Source organism: Rhinoderma darwinii, chromosome 11 (assembly GCF_050947455.1).
Source record: "Rhinoderma darwinii isolate aRhiDar2 chromosome 11, aRhiDar2.hap1, whole genome shotgun sequence".
NCBI classification, from domain to species: Eukaryota; Metazoa; Chordata; class Amphibia; order Anura; family Rhinodermatidae; genus Rhinoderma; species Rhinoderma darwinii.
The window spans coordinates 75,407,884-75,429,651 of NC_134697.1; the positions used below are offsets into that span (position 1 = coordinate 75,407,884).

Consider the following 21,768-nt stretch of genomic DNA (forward strand, 5'->3'; position numbering starts at 1 on the left):
TGTATTAAAAGTATTACCTATTTTTATGTATTGGATTTACTTAATTCTTATACATCTTTATCAAAAGTTGTACTGGCTATGCATTACCAGTTGTGAAAAGGTATATTTTCTTTATATGAATAAGATCAAGTAAATACCTGGTCATTATGGTAAAACTTCCGTCTTTCTAGTTTATTCTTTAAACCCACTAGTGAGACAAGGTGCTGGGTACACATGTTGAATTTGGTTAAATGTAAGGGTATGTTCACACGACTTATTTTCAGGCTTATTTTGGAGAGTAAAAGCCTTGTATTATGCTTCGAAATACACTTGAATTAAGTCTGCAAACAATGTCCCATACACTATGCTGTTCAAATAAGGTGTATTTTTACGCTGCTGAATTAAAAAACACGTATGAAACTTCTTGGGGCATTTTTGGAGCCATTGACACTTCAAAAAAAAACCTCAAAGAAAGCCCATAAAATAAGCTTCAAATTAAAAAAAGCTTAATTTTCTGCTTTAAAAACGCCTTGAAATCAGAGGCTGTTTTCCCTTGAAAAAAAAAACAGCCTCGTAATTTTCAGGCAATTCTTTTTGTATGTGTGAACATACATTGAATGCCACATTTCAGTACTGTCTCGACATTGCTGTTTGGGCAGGAAAGGTCATTCATAGACCACTACTGCCCAGAAGAGTGCTCGCTAGTTTAGTATAACTTACCGATTATACGGATTTACTCTAGTCATTCTTGTTTATAACTAGAAAAGGAGTTCAGTATGGCATGTTGGAACAGATACAGGATATACTGGTGGCATAATATGGCTGCTATTATTTGGTGAACACTATGGCTAGCATATGGCACTGAGGTCTATGCTATTATGTGGACACTATGACTGGAACTATTATATGGGCACTATGGATTATATGGGTCCTAAAATGGTTTATTCTATTGTAAAGTTTTCATTATTGTCTGATCATATATCTAACATTAGTACTGGTACCCATGTGACAATTCAGTGTACTTCCTATTTGATTTTCCATTGGGTAAATAAATATGATTAACAGCCTTTATAGGCATCAATGATGTAGCCCAAAACTTGAAAGGAATGTATAAGAATAGTCCTGGAAGAAGTCAACTGCACACAAATCTGGATCTTTTGGCTTTATGGTATCAGTGGCTCCGGTATCCCTGCAATCTTCATTTGTATTTGTATTTTCAGCAGATACCTGTGTCGTACTTTGTTGTTTAAGTCTATTTGCATCTGTACTATAGGTAACTGTAATTTACATGGGCAAAATGTGTACTATTTTTGCCTACATAATTACGGAATGCTTACTTGATCTTAAATTTCTCGGGTGGAAGATGAGGCAGTGATTTAACTCAACACCTCATCTATCATCTGAAGCCTCACTCCATAACATACCTTTTCACACCCCTTAGAAAGTAATGTCACCCTCTGTGCCTATGCCTATAGTAGCAGTTATCAGTAACAAAACTATAAACAATAGTGAGTTTCCAATATCCCTGGGGTTTGAGGGTCCAAAAGACTCATATGCTGAATTAGAAAACGAAAGTGCTATAAATACAGCAGTATAACACAATACAGAGGTTTTGTGATCATAATAAGCGCACAATATTGTAGCAATGCTTATCATAGCCATGTACTGTATATCCATTCTATGCCGTGTGTATTCATGGCACCTGACATTTGGGTGTCAGATTTTGCATCAGGTTCTGAGCACTTTAGGCTACACCTCTGGTAGTGATGCCCGTGTATTGCACACTGTCCCCACACTAGAATCTCAAAGTGTCTACACAATAGTGTCACCTTGTAGAAAAGCACAGTTTTAGTGTCCATGCAGTAATGCGAGCAGTGCCCATTCAGTACCTGTTCCACGCTCCAACACTTCTGCCTCTACTGATAGCTGGGAAGTTGCATGTGAGCAATCTGGTAGAAGTGAATAAAGTAAGATCGCTCCATTCATCACGCCTTTGTGGAGTCCTGGAAGATCAGGTCAGTACTGTGGATCTTGGACTGTTCTCTCTCTAAATCCAAATAGTAATCTAAATAATCCAAATAGATCTAAATAGTGTAGATTTACATTCGAGATTTGCAGTTTTATCTGTTGAGCTGGAAGTGCAGGATGTCTTTCCTGACTTTTTGGGAGAATATACATTGGTTTTTTACGCACTTAAAGGGACTGTGTCCATGTTCCTGCGTTCCAGGGAATCAAGGTTCTGCTTACATCTGTGCTATGGATTCCTTTCATAACAGAAACCCCATCGTGTACAGCCTTCTATTCTATTCTTGACGGCAAAGAATGTTAGAATGCAGATGTGAACATAGCCTTAGGGACAGGTCCTACGATTATTATCAGTTATTTTTAACTTTAAAGCGTTGTAACATTTTGGAGAAAACATACTTTTAAAGGGGTTTTTCCAGTCATAAATTATGACCAATCCACAGCAGCGCGCATGCTCGCTGCTCCATTCAATGTCCTCTCACAGCGGTTGAGATATGGTGTTTTGGGACCCCCGTTCTCATGATTGGCGGGAGTACCAGCGGTGGGGCCCCCAGTGATCAGAAAATGATCACTTATCCTGTCGATAGATGATAAATTAGGATTCTGGGAAAATCCCTTTAACCCCTAGTGCAAAATCAGAAAGTGAGCCTTCAACCTACAATGTGCCATTTAAAATATTGATATCTTCTTATGTAACAAAGGAGCCTTTGGGCACCCTCAGGCAATCGGGCCCATGTGCAACTGCTACCCCTGGAACCACTTTAGTTGCACCCTGGGCTCCGGGATAAGTGTCCCCTGAAAAGTTTACCTTCAAGTTTCAATCAAAGAAAGATGGAGGGAAACAGCCCAGGGCCGACTCCAGGTTTATGTGTGCCCTTGGGCTACACAGATGTAATGGGCCTCTTTGCAGGGGTACTTACAGCTGCAGTAAAACGGTAGAAAATGTCAGTTTGTGCCCCCATATAGAAGTTAGGCCCCCTTTTATTTCACCATATAGAAGTTAGGCTCCCAGTTTGTGCCCCCATATATACAGTGCCCTCTGTAGATAATGCCAGAGTGCCCTCTGTAGATAGTGCCACACAGCCCCCTATAGACAGTGTAACACACAACACCCTGTATATAGTGCCACACACAACCCCTTGTAGATAGTACCACACACACCCCCTGTATATAGTGCCACACACACCCCCTGTAAATAGTGCCACATGCACACCCCTGTAGATAGTGCCACATGCGCACACCCTTTAGCTAGTGCCACATGTGCACCCCCTGTAGATAGCACCATTCGGGCTCACTATAGGAGTGGAATCCCCAGCCAGAGCTTTGCCGACACTCTTGCCAGGATTTCTCTCCTGGAGGAGTGTCTGACTTTACTGTCCATATATGGATAGTGAAGTCAGGGGCTCCCTCTAGGAGCTGAATCTCCGACCAGAGCATCGGCAACGCTCTGATCGGGGATTCCGCTCCTGGAGGATCCAGGACGGCATCGTAAAGCACCTGGCAGCCGAGTGGGCCCACCCAAGGGCAGTGGGCCCCCCCCCCCCCCCCGGGTGCTAATGCAGGCCTTGGAGCAGCCCATCAGATATTTCTCTCGTAGCATGGCACATAACGCTGGCACGACCTAATGTTGAAACTATATTTTTTGTAAAACACAGCTGCGCTTTAGAGTTGAACATAGTGGATTATGTTTGACAGACTTGTCACTAAGTCATGCTGCCTGGTTTAGCATAATCTTGGTGACAGCCTCCCTTTAAAGCAAGAGTGGAAATTAAGTTTCATTGTCCAACAAGAAAAAACACTAAAATATCTTCATTCCTGTGTACAAGATTTTTATACATTCACCTGCGCATGTGAAAATTACCATAACATCACTGTTAATAACACCCATAAGGAGAATTCATAGTGATGAAAACATGCTTTAGTTTTCTTACAAGCACATGTACCTCACTGCTATTCACTGGTGACTTACATGTATTTCTTACTAAAACCTTGGTACAAGCTGTTAATTGGATCAGAGTGGGGGAGGGCTGTCTACGCCGCTGGAATGCTGATAACTGAATATGACAGCTGCTCCAACTGCATACATAGAGGAGAAGAGCAAATAATTGTGGCAATTTATTCTGATTTTCCCACTTTTTAAAGGTGGCAAAACTAAATATAGACATGTTTTTTTTTTCTTTCGACATTGAACATTGTGTTAATGTAATTTAGTGTGCTCAGGAAGTCAGCAGGGGATGAAGCGTCTGCAAATTTCAGACTTATTCTGCATTTTCAAAATGTAACATTTAACTATTTGTTTTATCAAACCGAACAATGCCCCAAATTATACCAGTGGTCCTAGTGACCAATATAACAAACCAGAAAAAGAAACAAGTCACGACCAAGGCTGCTTTTATATTCTGATTCCATCTTCTTACGAGGGTTCATGTTATTTTACTGTGTACAGTTGTTGTTATGTGTTTTCTTTGTGTCTAATTGAGTGTAATAAAGATTGTTTGTAATTTTTCAATTACTTGGTCGTGACTTGTTTCTTTTTCTGGTTTATTTGTTTTATCAGTTGCATAAATGTCAAAACCAATAATACACACCCCCTCCGGTCTCTCTATGTTAGTTATCTGAGTGCACACGACTGTGCTTTTGTGTCCGCAATTTATCAGCATTTTTACGAATAAATTACGGACCCATTCATTTTTATGTGACTGAAGTAACATGCCTTTGTTTAAGTGGCTTATTCCTTTCTTTTTGTAACACAATCCCCAGAATGACCTGGGCTTGTGCATGCTAGAGAGGTCAGTCACTTTACAATAAGGAACTTTTTCTGAAATATTTACTTCCCTGGAAGACTGGATAACTTAAAATCATTTAAATTACATAAAATATCAAGCACCTTCCATGTTGTGTAATGTACTTGCCAATAAACGAGATGTCTGAGGGGGTGTGGCCTGGCTTGCATCGATACCCTTATCTCTGCACATGCTGTCTATTGGCTAAAATCAAAAAATGTGAGAAAATGTAAGAGAACAGCCTTTCGAAGATAGGGGACAAAGATGGATATGCTAGTCATATTTACTTCCGATAAATGGTTGATTTAGGGGAAATTACAAGCAGCAATATCTAACCTGTAAAGCCCTTTTGATGAAGAGAATGATGACTTGCATGTGTTTCCTTGGAGATAACCATGGTTAACAGAAGAAGACAATGATTTCAAGCACCATCCCCCTTTTAAAGCAACCAGCCTGGTCTTATAATTCAATTAGCATGACAGAGTGATATCAGCTGCTTTGTCCTCATTATACCTCACCTTTTGTTGTTTTTTTCCTTTAAACATTATTTTATCAGCACTATGGTGGCGCCATGCATTTTTTATTTTTCTCCCCTACAGCTTTGTCCTCATTAACACTTTCTCCAGAGCTAACGAGAAGATCACTGAAATTATATTAGCAGGTCATTTTTTGGCAGGGCTGAAATTCAGTGTTATTTTTTTTTTTGTGATTAAAGAGGCTTTGTCACCAGTTTAATACTTCTCTATCTCCTACCTAATCTAATAAACACTTTGATGCTGATAACTTCTGTATTGTTTTTTTTAAAACGTTTATTATTGACAACGTTCTGATAATTTTTAGATTCATGCAATTTTTTTCTAAATGCCCAACTGGGCATTTTTTTTTTCGTTTAACCAAGTGGGTGTTGTAAAGAAAAGCGTATGACGCTGACCAATCAGCATCATACACTTCTCTTTATTCATGCCCAGCTTTGTTTACAGCGTGACTTACTCCCGCAGTTCCTTCACCGGAGCGACGGGAGAATGACCAGACATCGCCTCTAGCCGTGCCAGGGCTACTGCTGAGAAGAATAAACGTCCTGGCATGGCTGGAGGCAATGTCTAGTCATTCTCCCGTCGCTTCGGTGAAGAACTGCGGGAGGAAGTTACACTGTGCTGTGAATAAAGCTAGGCTGGAATGAAGAGAAGTGTATGACGCTGATTGGTCATCATGATACACTTTTCTTTACAACGCTCACTAGGTTAAACGGAAAAAAAACGCCCTGTTGGGAATTTAGAAAAAATTTGCATAAATCTATAAATTGCAATTCATCTGATCACTCTTCATAACAATCTAGAGTTAATGCAAATTGCCACTATAAAAACTGAAGCAGCAAACTTTGTGAAAACCAAAATGTGTGTCAGTCTCAAAACCTTTGACCCTGTTGGCTTGCTCTATTTTGGGCTTGGTTGACTACGTGGCTTGTATAATAAGTGGAGTTATTAAACCGGAATTGAAAAGAGGAGTTAAAGTCCCAGTAAGTACTCTTCTTTTCTTTTACTTTTAGAATTGTTCACTGTTTTTTTGTAACTGGGATAATGGGTAGCAAGGTTGAAGGTTTTCTTCAGTGCACAGTTTGCCATATGTATGCGTGACTGGAGCCAGAGTTCCAGGGTGAATACCTCTGTGGCAGATGTGAGCATGTTGTTCACCTATTAGCTCGCATTAGAGATCTGGAGGAGCAAAATGCAACACTGAGGGCGATAGACAATCTTGAGTGGAGCATGCTGCTCACTGAGCACGCAGTTAGTGGGGTAGATATGGAGGGTGAAGACATAGGTCAGCAGGACTAGGCAAGTAGCTGGGTTAATGTAGTTAGGGTTTTACTAAGGACAGAAGTTGTCAAACCAACCTGATTTGTTTTTATGAAGAGGTGAGCAGAAGCCTAGACAGAGGGGCCGCTGTGGATATAGTGTTTTTGAACTTTGTAAAGGCATTTGACACTGTCCCTCATAGAGGTCTAATGGGTAAATTAAGGACTATAGGTTTAGAAAGTATAGTTTGTAATTGGATTGAAAATTGGCTAAGGGTGATATCGGGTGCTCGGTATCGCTGTTGTGGGTGAAATAATCTAGGCGGACACAGAAAGTAGTTTAATAGTTAAAACAGCGTGTTTATTTGAGGGAGACACAGAGGGGGCTCAGTACACATACCACTTGCTGTGATAAAGTCTATTGATTGATGATAAATACTTTGCTTTCTTTACTTTGCTTTGCACCCAGGATACCCCGTTTGTAAAAAAATTGGCTGACTCAATCCTCCAACTGCTTTATCCTACCAACTGTCATGCGACAACAGCGACGCCTCCTGTGCATGTAATGGTCCAAAAGGGGAAATTCTATGAGGGGAGATAGAAGGGAATAATGGGAGAGACCAGGAGGGTAATAGAGGGGAGTATAGGGATGATACAGGGGCCGATCACTTCATTTAAGAACAACTGTCTAAAGGCGGTACGGGTGGGAAAGACTGACATGATCTGACACTTGGTGGCAGATCACCACTCCCGTTCCGCCACATACCGTATCCAGAGAGTTGTGGTCAATGATTCCTACTCTAAATGGTCCCCGGTTATAACTGGTGTACCCCAGGGTTCAGTGCTGGGACAACTATTATTCAACTTATTTATTAATGAAATAGAGGATGCGATTAATAGCACTTTTTCTATTTTTGCTAGTGACACCAAGCTATGTAGTATTGTTCAGTCTATGGAAGATGTGCGTAAATTACAAGCTGATTTGGACACACTGAGTGTTTGGGCATCCAATCGGCAAATGAGGTTTAATGTAGATAAATGTAAAGTTATGCATCTGGGTACCAGCAATCTTCATGCATCATATGTCCTAGGGGGAGCTACACTGGGGGAATCACTTGTTGAGAAGGATCTGGGTGTACTTGTAGATCATAAACTAAATAAGAGCATGCAATGTCAATCAGCTGCTTCAAAGGCCAGCAAGATATTGTCATGTAATAAAAGAGTCATGTACTCGCGGGACAGGGATGTAATATTGCCACTTTACAAAGCATTAGTTAGGCCTCATCTAGAATATGCAGTTCAGTTCTGCGCTCCAGTTCATAGAAAGGATGCCCTGGAGTTGGAAAAAATACAAAGAAGAGCAACAAAGCTAATAAGGAGCATGGAGAATCTAAGTTATGAGGAAAGATTAAAATAATTAAACCTATTTAGCCTTCAAAAGAGACGACTAAGAGGGGACATGATTAACTTTTATAAATATATGAATGGCACATACGAAAAATATAGTGAAAACTTGTACCATGTAAAGCCCCCTCAAAAAACAAGGGGGCACACTCTCCGTCTGGAGAAAAAAAGGTTCAATCTGCAGAGGCGACAAGCCTTCTTTACTGTGAGAACTGTGAATCTATGGAATAGTCACCGCAGGAGCCGTCACAGCAGGGACAGTAGATGGATTTAAAAAAGGCTTAGATCATTTCCTAGAACAACAAAAAATATCAGCTCCGATGTCAATGTGTAGAATTTTTGTTTCATCCCTTCCCTTTTTCCCTTGGTTGAACTTGATGGACATGTGTCTTTTTTCCGTACTAACTATGTAACTATGTAAATGTAGAGTTTGGGAAATTAACTCCCCCTATTTGAACGCTATCGTATATTAGAATTTTATGTTACTGAGGCTTCGGCATTAAACAAATAATCTTTATTAAAACTATAAAGACTTTGTCCTCAGTATACTGATCTGCTATGTATACTATTTCCCTCTGGTCCCTCGCTGGTCTCATTGTCTTCCTTTTAATGCTTAAGAATGTCATAACAATAGAATTTATAAAACATATAAGATCACTATAATTTCTCAAAAACATTGTTTGCATTGCATATAATATATTTTATTGTTTCTGCCAGTAAAAAATTATTGTGTTCCATTGAGTTATTCAAAGTTCTAAAATTTTAACCAAAATAGGGACAAAAGATTTGGGAATGATTTCTTTCTTTACTAACCTGGCAACAGTTCCTTTTTTTGGGGGGAAGAAAAACAAGTGAACTGATCCATATGCAATGAGTGTGTGATAGCCCTTAGGTATCCTTGTTCCTAGGCAGACATTACTGCTCTCTGATTGAGAGTGAGCAAAATAATGCAGATAAATTGCTCTCCTGGATGAACAATGATTCTAGGAATCACAACTGGCAGATTAAATATGTTTTGGTATTTTTGTTCTCCAGCTTTCTTATTCATCCCTCAACTGGGATAATATATACACAACCTTGGGCCACCCTGGATGCTGAGGACAATTCAAAGTATAACTTTTATGTCAAAGCCGAGGACACTGAAGGGAAGTACAGCTTAGCTGAAGTGTTTGTCACGGTCTTAGACATTAACGACCATTGCCCAGAGTTCAATGAGAATATTCAGGAAAGAACTATGGTTATTGGCACCCCAGTAAAAATAGAGGTAAGCATTTATTTATTTTTTTAAGTGGATTTTCCTTTCTATTGTGTACATAATAAAATTTAAAGTGGCTCTTTTGGGTTTCCTATGCTACCCTATCTGAAGGTCACATATAATATAGGGGGAATTACTGAGATTGGGGATATACCGTTTTCTATGGATTAATTCAAGTAAAAAAAAAAAGCCTTTAAAAACTCTTGACGAGTCCTGCTTCTCCAGCCACACACTGCTGATTGACAGCTCTCCCTGTATACATACTCATACAGGAAAGCAGTCAATCACTCTGAGGTGGGGGAAGAAGGACTCACAGGTTTTCCCTAGCAACATTTAAACAACTTGTTACATTAATTTAATATAAAACAATGTGTCCTTGAGCTCAGCATCTCTTCCCATGCCCTACATTTAGGACCGTGGATCTTTGTTTTTTTGAGTCATTGAGGGTCCCCATTCCTACATGACATTGCCCACAATTCAATGAGACCGGAAAGGACTATGGTCCTTGTAACCCTATAAAAATGAGGATATGCTTTTCTTTTTTTAACCTGTATGGCTACATTTTCTAATGTATCTTATAATTATTTATGTGAGCCCAAATATTGAGAAAAATAAAGTACCCCTCTAAACAGCACTAGAGCTGCAGTTTTGTTTGCTTACATTTTTTTACCTATTTAGTTTCTGCCCCCAGAGCAGAGTTTCACTTTTAACTGTTAATACTGTTTTTATAAACATTCAGAAAACACTGTTAAAATAAATCTAAAACCATTATATTATGGTATTCTGCCTCGAACAAGAGACTACCTGGCTTGTGTTCACACTGCGTGAGAGGCTCTGTGCGTCGGATACGGCTATGTCTCATGGTTTCCGTTATCAACAGAAACCACAGCGCAAGTGTGATCAAAAGAGTCTACATGCTGTTTATATCCGCAGATATTTTTTATATTTTCCTACTAAAATCAATACTGTCCTTTCTAGGCAACAGACCAGGATGCAGAAGAACCAAACAATATTGTAAATTATTCCATTATGCAAGCTGATCCAGATAATGTATTTGAAATAGACCAAAACACTGGTGAAATAAAACTCAAGTCCTATATTAGATCTCTGGATGTAATTCAGAACATTACTCGTAACAAAAACTGCAAGTGGTCTGTGGTTGTACAGGCAAAGGACAGAGGTTCTCCATCATTCAGTACCACTGCAGTGGTCAAGATTGATGTCACTGAAGAGGTAAGTCCTGGATAGCATTATGTGTTTGATATACTGAACATTACCGTGAACTGCCAACCAACAGATACATGGTTGTTTTTATTGGAATTAAGTGAGCTATAATTATCTGTTAAATATGACTGCCATAGTTAAAGAGGCTCTGTCACCAGATTTTCAAACCCCTATCTCCTATTGCAGCAGATCGGCGCTGCAATGTAGATAACAGTAACGTTTTTGTTTTTTTTCAAAAACGAGCATTTTTGGCCAAGTTATGACCATTTTTATATTTATGCAAATGAGCCTTTCTTAAGTACAACTGGGCGTGTTTAAAGTTATGTCCAAGTGGGCGTGTATTGTGTGCGTACATCTGGGCGTTTTTACTTGTTTTACTAGCTGGGCGTTGTGAATAGAAGTGTATGATGCTGACGAATCAGCATCATCCACTTCTCTTCGTTACCACCCAGCTTCTGGCAGTTCAGACACACAGCGTGTCCTCGCTCATCCGACTCGATGAAGTTCCTGTGGGAGGAAGTGAGTGACGTCCCAGCGTGATCTCGCGAGGACACGCTGTGTGTCTGAACTGCCAGAAGCTGGGTGTTAACGAAGAGAAGTGGATGATGCTGATTCGTCAGCATCATACACTTCTATTCACAACGCCCAGCTAGTAAAACAAGTAAAAACGCCCAGATGTACGCACACAATACACTCCCACTTGGACATAACTTTAAACACGCCCAGTTGTACTTAAGAAAGGCTCATTTGCCTAAATATAAAAATGGTCATAACTTGGCCAAAAATGCTTGTTTTTGAAAAAAAAAACGTTACTGTTATCTACATTGCAGCGCCGATCTGCTGCAATAGGAGATAGGGGTTTGAAAATCTGGTGACAGAGCCTTTTTAATGTCACTTATCTCTAAAGTCTATAAAGGACTTCTTACTTAATAATTGGGGTTGAGAAATTCCTATGTAGTTCCAGCACATCTGATATCAACTGGAAAGATCCTTTTAAAAACAGAATCCCAATGCATTCGGGGGATAGATTCTCCTGTATGGCCACTTTTATAGGTATCAAGGATACTTGAAGGGGTTGCCTGACAAAAAATAACCCACTTTAAAATAGATGCCGACCTATCTATCTGGTGATTACAGTGGGTCCGGCAGCGGCCACTGAACAGAAAATGTAGCATTATATGGCAGCCATTCAAATTAATGGTTGACCATGTAATGCAGGGGTCAGCTGCCTTTTTCACTCCAGCTCTTGTAGAAACACAACTCCCAGTATGCCATGGCAGGTGCTGGGAGTTGTCGTTTCACAACAGCTAGAGTGACAAAGCTTGCTTACCCCTGATGTAAGGCATGAACAGGCTCTGTTTTATCTTATACAGGGGATTCATAAGCAGGGCGTCCCTCGTCTATGATGTCCATATCCCCTAATAGGATATATGGACAGGCTTTCTTGTCATGAAACAACCGCTAAAATGATTTCACTTAATTCCTATTAAAAACAACATAGTTTTGTGTGATCATGTATTTATTGCATTTATTCTGTTTTAAGAATTTGAATGAGAACTACAAAAGACATTCACTTTATTGATCAATCTTAGCAAGGTGAGAAATCCCAAGCTTTTAAGGCCAAGACCTGGGAAAAATTTATTTTTGTAGTCTACCTTTTGGTTAATTGTTACTATTGGTGTGGTGAACTTAGACCTGGGATTTCCTGAAAGCGGTTCCATTTAATAGAAATCACATTGACACTGCCTCTATGGTAAATGCACACTTCACCAGTTCTGAAATGTTTCCATGTCTGTACAGTCCGTGAGTACTGTCTTCCATCTTATTACTGTTGCTTATGACCACTTTCAGCTGATAGTTAACCACTTTGCGCAAGCACATTCTGTTTTTCTACAACATTTTTTTAAACTGCGTCCCTGATTTGTCAGTTCAGTCTAACATGTTGATAGTTGGATAATCCATACAAACGAAACGAGGTACGATTGATCGGACTTAATCTTAAAGGGGTTTTCCACCTTTGTGAAACTATGTTGCAAACCGTTTTAAATATGTATTAAACTAACTTTCTAATATACTCACCGATGCAAAGATGTTGATGTCTTCTATTCGTGAGAAGTGTCACAAGACTCCGCATGCATCTCAAGTTTTCTCTTCCGCTGACCTGTCGACCGGTTTTCTATGTTCTTCACTTGTGGACTTCTCTACGAACGGAAGTAGGCTGAACGTCTATTTAGTGAGCCAGCGAGTGCTCGTTTCAAAAAAGGTGTATTTGAATCACGCATGCGCACTAAATACATTGTGCATGCGCAAGTCACTAGCTTCTGTTTAGAAACTAGGGGCTGCTATTTCGAATGACCGGAAAAAACACACAGAGGTAAATAAACATCCTAAAGTCAACAATGTAGAGTAATGGTTAAAGATTTTTTTTTTTTAAAACTATATTAAGGGGCTTTTAATATAGAAAATAATAATTGATGCAAGGTTAAACAAAAATAATTATAGGTATCGAAAAACCCCTTTAAAGAGACTCTGTCACCAGATTATAAGAGCCCTATCTCCTACATAATCTGATCGGCGCTGTAATGTAGGTAACAACAGTGGTTTTTATTTTGAAAAAACATAATTTTTTACAAAGTTATGAACAATTTCAGATTTATGCTAATTAGTTTCTTAATAGACAACTGGGCGTGTTTTTACTTTTTACCAACTGGGCGTTGTAAAGAGGAGTGTATGACACTGACCAATCAGTGACCAATCAGCGTCATACACTTCTCATTGTTCCAGCCCGGCTTCTTTCACTGCACAATCACAATGTAACAATGGGCTGGAACAATGAGAAGTGTATGACGCTGATTGGTCACTGATTGGTCAGCGTCATACACTTCTCTTCACAATGCCCAGTTGGTAAAAAGTAAAAAAACGCCCAGTTGTCTATTAAGAAACTAATTAGCATAAATCTAAAATTGCTCATAACTACTGTTGTAATCTACATTACAGCGCCGATCAGATTATGTAGGAGATAGGGCACTTATAATCTGGTGACAGAGCCTCTTTAAGTTGTTGGCCCACTCAAGTCTTACTCCATGATTTAAACATATGTAGCAAAGCTCAATATGTAATTTAACTGTTTTGTGCGACATCTCATATCTTTGAAAATCATTTAAATTTGAAGGTCCAAAATTATGTTCTGATAAATTTCATGATAGGGGTTGGAGCTCCATTTTCTGTTATAGAGGTCCCAATCCATTGTGTACCTTCACACAGCCATAAAGATAAAGGAGTTCTATCTGCACAACCCCTGTCCATATTCCCAATTAGGGCATATGGACATCATTGAGGAGGGTCCCACACATTGGACCTCTCTCTATGAGCCCGAGTGGAGAGCTTCTAGATAGACCACTTCTCACTCTGGAGTACTCAATTTCAGTATGTGTTGCAGGGTCACCCATTTATTTGTATGGGCGCTATGTAATTTTACATTTTCATTGTAGGAGAAATGAGTGGCTGCCCAGAGATTTCTACACTAATAAGAGGGCTAGCGAAGCCTGACCTATAGGAATCAGTCTGGACAACCCACTTTAAAAATTTAATTCTGACTGTCTACAGCCATCCATATGATACATTTAAGAGCTTACTAAAGTAATATTTATTATTCATTTCAAAAGGAGCTGTATGCATTTGTACTTAGTTTCCTACATCTAGTGGTGGTTGCATGCATTCAAAATTGTATCACTTAGCTCTATGGCTATGTGGGGAGTTAGAACTCTATATAAGACAAATGTATCTCCAACCCCTATAATAACCTATAATGACTTATAATGGTGTTAATCAACAAACAATTGTGAGGATACGGTCCCACATAGCGGCGTCCGCATGCCACCAAAACCTCACTCACTTGTGGTGACCAATATTCGCACGATCTTGCCTGGAAAGTCAATTGGCCCGCCAAAATCGTGCGGTCATTGGCCACCACAAGGGAGCAGGATTTCGGGCGCATGCAGACGCCACTACGTAGCAAATGAAAAATGTGGTTCTCCTGAAGTGGGAATTTGTCTGTTATACCCTTTATATATATATATATATATATATATATATATACACACATATATATATATATATATACATATATATATACACATATATATGTGTATATATATATATATATATATGTATGTATATATATATATATATATATATATATATATATACATATATAAAGAATCACATGTAAACACGCAGTTGATGAAGAATCCTGCATGTTCTTTAAATCATTCGTATTATGTGCTTCCATTTGCTTTTTTCTGTTGGAGAATGTCATCAATTGGTGAACAGTATGTACCATATATCTTTCTCCTTGTCCCCCAGGCCCCCTTCACATCACGTTTGTGCCCTACGTTTAGCATGTACGTCGAAAAAGCTAAAGACATACATGCTGAATATGTCCACAGGGCTTCATTCGCCCGGCAAAGGCCAAAAGAGTATTCTTTTGGCCTCCGTCTGGCTATTATTTGTCAGTTTTTTAACTGTGTAATAGGGTAGTAAGCTACGCTATTCCATCCTGAGGGATCTCACAAAAAAAGGTATACTGCACAGTATAACTTTTTTGATCATGGGAGTTTATGGGGGACGGATGCCAAAAACTAGATGCGAATGTAGCACCCTAATTTATGATCCTTTTAACCCTTTGTAGAGTCTCTCTCAAGCATTACAAAAGTGCACCAATCATTGATGTATGAATAACACAGCAAAGCATGTGATCACTAATTAATATATCAAACATATCAAACAATAAATTATTTTATACAAGTGTAAAATATGTAAAAATGTGTTCAATATGTAAATATAACATAGAGAGCAATTATGCATAGTCAATCTAACTGTATACTTTAACAATAATTGCATTATGAAATGCAGTGATACGAAAAAAGAGTGTGCTACAATGCATAATTATCATAGAGGACATGCCCTTCACCCTTGACGTCCCTCTCGTCTGCGCATGTCCATCATGAACCGGTCAGATAATGCAAATTAGGATACTTTGATGTCTAGGCATATTTATCAATTATGGCGATCTCTCATTGTTCTTACAACTGATGCCCTTATTTTGGATATGCCCTAGCAAACCCATAGGGATACATCAATCGTATAGGAGAAAAATATCTATGTATACCTAAAGGCCTCATAGATGTTGTAATAACATTTTGTCATCAACAACTACATTTTAGGTTGCACTTTGGACCAATATCAGTCTAAATAAACCCAATGGGTATTTCTAGGTCTGGCAATTAAGGCCATATTCACATCATGCTTGAGATGTAAGTTTAGCGTGTTTGCCAGGAAAGCTCCCTACTTACACTTTAAACTAGTCCAAAAGAGTGTTGTCTGTCATTCTGGTATAAGTAGGTATACCAATTGTTTTTTTTAGGTATAGAATAGCATAGTAGTCTACAAAATTCCATACAACAGCATCCAGCAAAAAAAGTGCACTGCGCGGTATGCGTTTTTTTTAACATGCCTGACATATGGCATTGTATGGCATACGACATAGGTATCCGTTAAACGTATAAGTCATGAGCTTTTCAATAGCTTTTCATGACGTATACTTTAAATCTATCCCTTAATAGTCTATGAGTGACAGATGCCACTGTTAGTCATCCGTCACAACCGTCGGGAACTTTCCCCAGTATATACATGAAACGTGGGCCAAAAAACGTGATGTGAATGGGCCTAGAGCCTATTGTTCACTTCCTTTTCCCTTTTGCACTGTCTATGTGCCAGCAGCTAACATTTTTATTTTAGCTGTTAGACTATACTTCATACTATATCATTTTTGCAAATCATTGTTACCTTGTTTTCCTCTTTCCAACCACTCTTCCATTCCCCACATTACGTCTTCTCATGTTTGCCATTTCCAGATCAAATCAAGGGTAAAGTCCTATGTATTGGGTCTCAGAAAACGACCATGGATGATATTTGGAATTTGCTTGAGTACAGTCCTCTCCAGCATTTCTATAACTATGGTGATTTCCACCATCATGTACTGGAAAAGTGTGAAAAGATCAAAAATCCATCCTAGAGGCAGGGTCAAAAAAATTACAAGGGGCCCACCAAAGCTGGCCCTTAATTAACTGAACCAGATTTTATGTGCTTCCAAGATGCCAAATGACCACAATTACAGTTGGTCTGCATTAATGTATTGTAATAATATTTTATAATAGAACTTTCTTGTCTGTAAAAGAGTACAAGAAAACAAAAGGTAGACTCGTAGTAACGTACTGAGTACATCTTATTCATGTGTTAGCTTTCATGTTACATCCAGGAATTGTTTTTGGCTTCTTACATTACAGAGATAATGATTTTACAATTAGAAGTATTGTGTCCTCTAACCCCACTTGTAGCCTTTAAAGTAAACTTCAGAAATGTTAATGCGATTATTTAAATAGTTATTAAAAATACAAAATGATGTAGAAATTCAAGTTTTTCAATGAGTGTCATGATCTTAAACTATTCAGAATACTGAAAAAAGCACATACTAGAACTAGAAAAACTAGTTTACTGTGAGACCAAGTGGCAGACATACAGATAGGACAGTATGTATGTCACATGTTATCTTTGTACTCTTTTACAGACTCTTCTTCACAAGGGGCCTGTGGCTGCCTTTTTGATGCAAAGTAAAGATAACCCTATGAAAGCCTTAGGGGTGCTAGCTGGTGTCATGGCAATTATGGTGGTCATTACAGTGTTAATATCTACAGCCATGTTCTGGCGCAACAAAAAGTCTAATAAAGTTATGCCCATAAGGAGGATAATTAGACGACGAAGACCAGACCATCCTCCTAGAACAATTAGGACTGAATGGTTAAAGTTCAAGAGGTCCACAGGTTCTGCTGAGAAGTTCACCATGCAAGATGTGGAAGCGGATCTTCAAAACGACAATGGAAATAACAACAGCCAGTTTGCCACTTTTACACCAAATGCTCCCTCTCCTCCTCCACCCCCTCGCCTACTACCAAAAGCCAGTAAGACAGAGTGGAGTCTGCCTACTGTGTCCGGTTCTCTTACACCCCGGATTATTGATCAGCAAATGAAACAGAGAGTTCCAAGTGCTAGCGCTGCCCTCGTATCTGAACTCAAACTTATGCTGGAGAAGAAAAAGGCAGGAAGTTCAATATCTTTTTACTAGCTCATCCTAGCTCGGAAATGTGAAGGAAATCTTTTTGAATTATTTCTGTTAAGTTACACTATGAATCTACGTGCAGTGTGTAATGCCTGAAAGCCATGCCGTGATCTATCATGACATGTAAAGACGTATAAAGTACAAATATAGGAAGCTATATAACATACAATTCAACGCACACTATTCTAAAGGTAGCCTTACTTCTCATTTTCTCGGTCTAATTTGAAACCTTTCATGGTGGCTGTAAACTGCCAAAAGTGTGAACACTCAGGCCAGGATCACACACACAGTTTTGTTGCCGTTTTTGGATAATTTTTTTAAGCAAAAAACATGTGTGGACAAAAAGGGAAGGAGATGCATCAGTCTTTTCTTTATGAAAGTCAAGCGAGGTTGTGCTGTGCTCACAGATCTCGGTAGATGTTAAATGTTTACGGGGGCACGGATCCCTTGTTGGCTTCAGGCAAGGTAAATGTAGACATAGACAAAATGCAGTTTCACCTCAGACTCCTCAGTTAAAATATCACTTCTTTTATTTTAAACTTCCGTTAAAACATGTTCCAAGGGAGTATCATGAAATATGGTCTAGTGTAAGCTTAAATGTTTTAAACCTTCCGGGTTTTAGTCATTGGAATCCCATGATCATTAGTCTTGCTATAACTAAGAACTGGAAAGTTTTAAATGCATAGCTGTACACGGGACCATATTTCAGGATATTCAAGTCATGCTGGATGAAACTGCATTTTGTCTACTTTTTTTTTATACCTTTCCTTCCTCTCGGATCCACTTCTGGCTTTGTTTAAAAAAAACTGAGCAAAAACTTAAGCCAGAAAACGCTATCGAAACTGTGTGTGTGATCCTAGCCTTAGACTCTGTGCACACAAAGGTATTATGGGTCTGTTCATGGGTCGTATATTTAATAGCAATAATGGAATCGGATGTTGTTCTGTGATATCAAGCTTTTTAGAAGGGCTTTCTTGATCTCACTGCTTGGCTCTTAATATACAATATATAGACTGAGCGCCAACACGTCCATGTGCATGAGCCCTAGAGTCTGCATCTATAGAAAATGTTCTTATTTTATTTATGTTTATCTTGTTTTAAGACAGGCCATTCATTGCTCCCTGACTATATTGTCTTGGTTAATGCATTTTTGGCAAAACACTTAATTAGCTGTGTTCGTTATTTAAGGTGGTATGGCCGGAAAGTAACACAAAGGGTCCATTACTGCACTGTAAATTGTGGGTTCTGTAAAATATCTTCAGGAATATAAATGAAGACTTTAAAGATAAACATTTAACATAATAATGTAAATAACTGGGAAATATGGTTATACATTTGAAATATTCACTATGAGCATAGGACAGGTTTATACTACAGCAATACATTTACATGTGTTTTCAGTTCTTTAATCCTTTTGCAAAAAATTGTTAAAGATTGTATTTTACAGAATGAAAGACTTCTCATAACTGTCAAGAAAAATAAATACATAAACAATTAAGTATCTCAACAGCTCTGAAAACATATCAAACTTCATACCCACAGATGTGGAGGTGTAAATAAGATAAGCGTAAAATAATTTCTTCCATCAACCCAATCATTTTTTTTGGTATTGCTGCTGTACAGTTGAACTAAGCACTTGAGTAGCTCAAGACGGAGCTTGTGTAATAAAACCTGATTATTACGAAGGTTTTCATGTTACTTTTCTTTTAATGTTAATACTTAAAGGGGTGTTCAGGGAATAGGCAATATCTTTTTCTTTTTATTCGTAAATGTACAGACACTTTATGAAATCACTAAAAGCTCTTACCCTTCCCCATACCCAAACCCCAGAAACAATGCTGTTGCTGGTTCAGTATCGTCCAATGTGATGTCCTATTCAAGAGTCACATGATCTAATCACAAAGCCAATGGGTGAAGTGGTCACATGACTAGGTTACATGAACACTGGACGGGGTTCTACATTGGATGACACATTATCCACATTGTTTACATGCATCCACAGAGTTTTGGGAGCAGGGTTAGCATGGAATTTTTTTTAATCATTACCCATTGGTAAATGTCTTTTACTTAAAGCTACAGATGTATGTATTTAATAAGTAGCATATTACTGGAAAACCTTTTAAAGGCCATGATCGCCTTTGAACATCATTGTACATATAAGTCCTCTTCATAAAAAGTTGAATAACCTTTAATAACTTGCATTGATTGTGAGCTACAAACTATAATATAATCCAGAACTGTATTCACAATTCTGAAGACTTCAGAGCCAAAATCTACCAGCATTCCTTGCTGGCTCAATGTGCAGAGCTTCTTGTGGTGATTTGCATTCTGGGTAGTTTTTCTACTAGGCACTGCACAGTAATTTTTTTGGCCACATTAATAAGGGGGGGGGGGCGGTTGCCGCTTAAAAGGGTATTCCCATGACATAATCTTATGGCATATTGCTAGGATATTCCATAACATTATGATCAGTGAAACTCCAACCTCTGGGCCCTCGGTCAATCCAAAGAGCGAGGAAACAAAGTTCCTTTCGGCATTTCTCCTGCCCATCAACTGAATGAAGCTGTGTGCAGCGGGTGGCCAGGAGCATTGTTGCCAGGGGAATAACTGCGAAAAATCTGCATTGCTTAATTAGTGTTGCGGCCCTTTCATTCTAAGGATCAGTCGGGGTTCCAGCAGTCTGACCCCATTGGCATATCCTAGCGATTAGAGGGAAAACCCCTTTTAATCGTGTTGACAGCAGACATTGATGCAGTGTTATTGACTACTGTGGGTTTGAGCAAGTTTTACAGCAATCTTTTTAGAGCTCTCTGCATGCTATAGGTGTTCCATTTTTGTGTGAATTTTTCACAAGCAATTTTAGAGGAAAAAGTTCTAAAAAAAAAATGCAGCTATCAAATCCGCAGCATCCGCAGCCCTCTAAATTGCAGATTTTTGGGGACGTAAGTACATATCCTCAGCAGAAAATTTTCCGCCATGTATGAACATGGCCTAGAAGACAAACTTTTTAAAGACTCTTCACTTCTAAATTAATCTTACACAACTTTTTGACCTGTAAATGGCATGTACCAAGCATCTAATCACTCCACATCTTATAAGAACTGCGAAACTTCTTAATGCTATATACTGGACAGAAAAAATAACCGCTTCCATTAGAGAATGGGTCAATGAAGCATGTAAGATCAATAACTTTGAAACATTAAACTAGACCAAGGAAAAGATAAAAGAAAAATGAAAAAAGAAATTGTGATAAATATTTAAAGATCTGGGGCATTTGGATAGATTTTCAAAACTAATTAAATCAATACATTTCCTAGAATAATCAAACGAATTGGGTTGAACTGAAATTGTCATGCACTATAAAGACCTAAATGTTTAACAGCACTGAAAACTTTACATATTGGAATCACTTGATACATGCTATACTGCTGTTAAGACAACATGTTATATCTCTAGTATAATGTATTTATGGGGGTACTTGTTTGACTGTATTGGATACTATACTGGGACATATAACCCCAATTAGCTCAAGATCTATCACTCCTATGGAAATGTCAATGAAAGAAACATGCGTTCAGTAGAAGTTCTCAATGCTCCTCTACCCCGGAGCCACTTTGTTACTCCATTACATCCATACCCAAATTTCTACTATTAAATCCGTGTATACGATTTCCATGTAGGTGAATGCATATTTTATTTCAAAGATAACTTCTACATATATGTTGTGGAAATAATCTGTTATGTTATAACCAATAAACTTTCTAAATCCATTTAAAATGTGTTTCTTTGATTTTCCACCCATTCGCTGTACAATAATGTTCGAAGAAGGTGGCGTTAGATAAAAGGTTTGCTTTTTTTCCCCAGAAACCGCACAGCTCTTGTCCATGAGCTGTGTCTGGTACTGCAGCTCATCCCCATTCAAGATTATCGGTGCTTTTATTGTTTGCCAGTTCATCGGCTGATTGTTGCCCTGTTTACCCAGGCAATCAGCGCTCACATGAATGCTCGATTGCCCTATCACAAGTGGCGAAGTTCCTGGAAAAAAAATAAATTGGACCTTTTTTCTAATACCAGACAATTCCTTTAGGCCAAATGCACAAGTTGCGTGTTACGTGCGGTTTTGCCGATC

General features: G+C 38.7%; 1 protein-coding gene across 1 annotated transcript in view; it reads left to right on the forward strand.

The window, feature by feature from the left end:
• Positions 1-21,338, forward strand: part of CDHR1 (cadherin related family member 1) — a 72,985-nt gene extending 51,647 nt beyond the window's left edge. Inside the window, exons 15-17 of the mRNA XM_075841747.1 lie at positions 9,019-9,247; positions 10,217-10,471; positions 17,091-21,338. Coding sequence (XP_075697862.1) covers positions 9,019-9,247; positions 10,217-10,471; positions 17,091-17,645 — 1,039 coding nt within the window. The 3' untranslated portion in view covers positions 17,646-21,338. The remainder of the gene's footprint in view (positions 1-9,018; positions 9,248-10,216; positions 10,472-17,090) is intronic.
• The last annotated feature ends 430 nt before the right edge of the window (positions 21,339-21,768 follow it).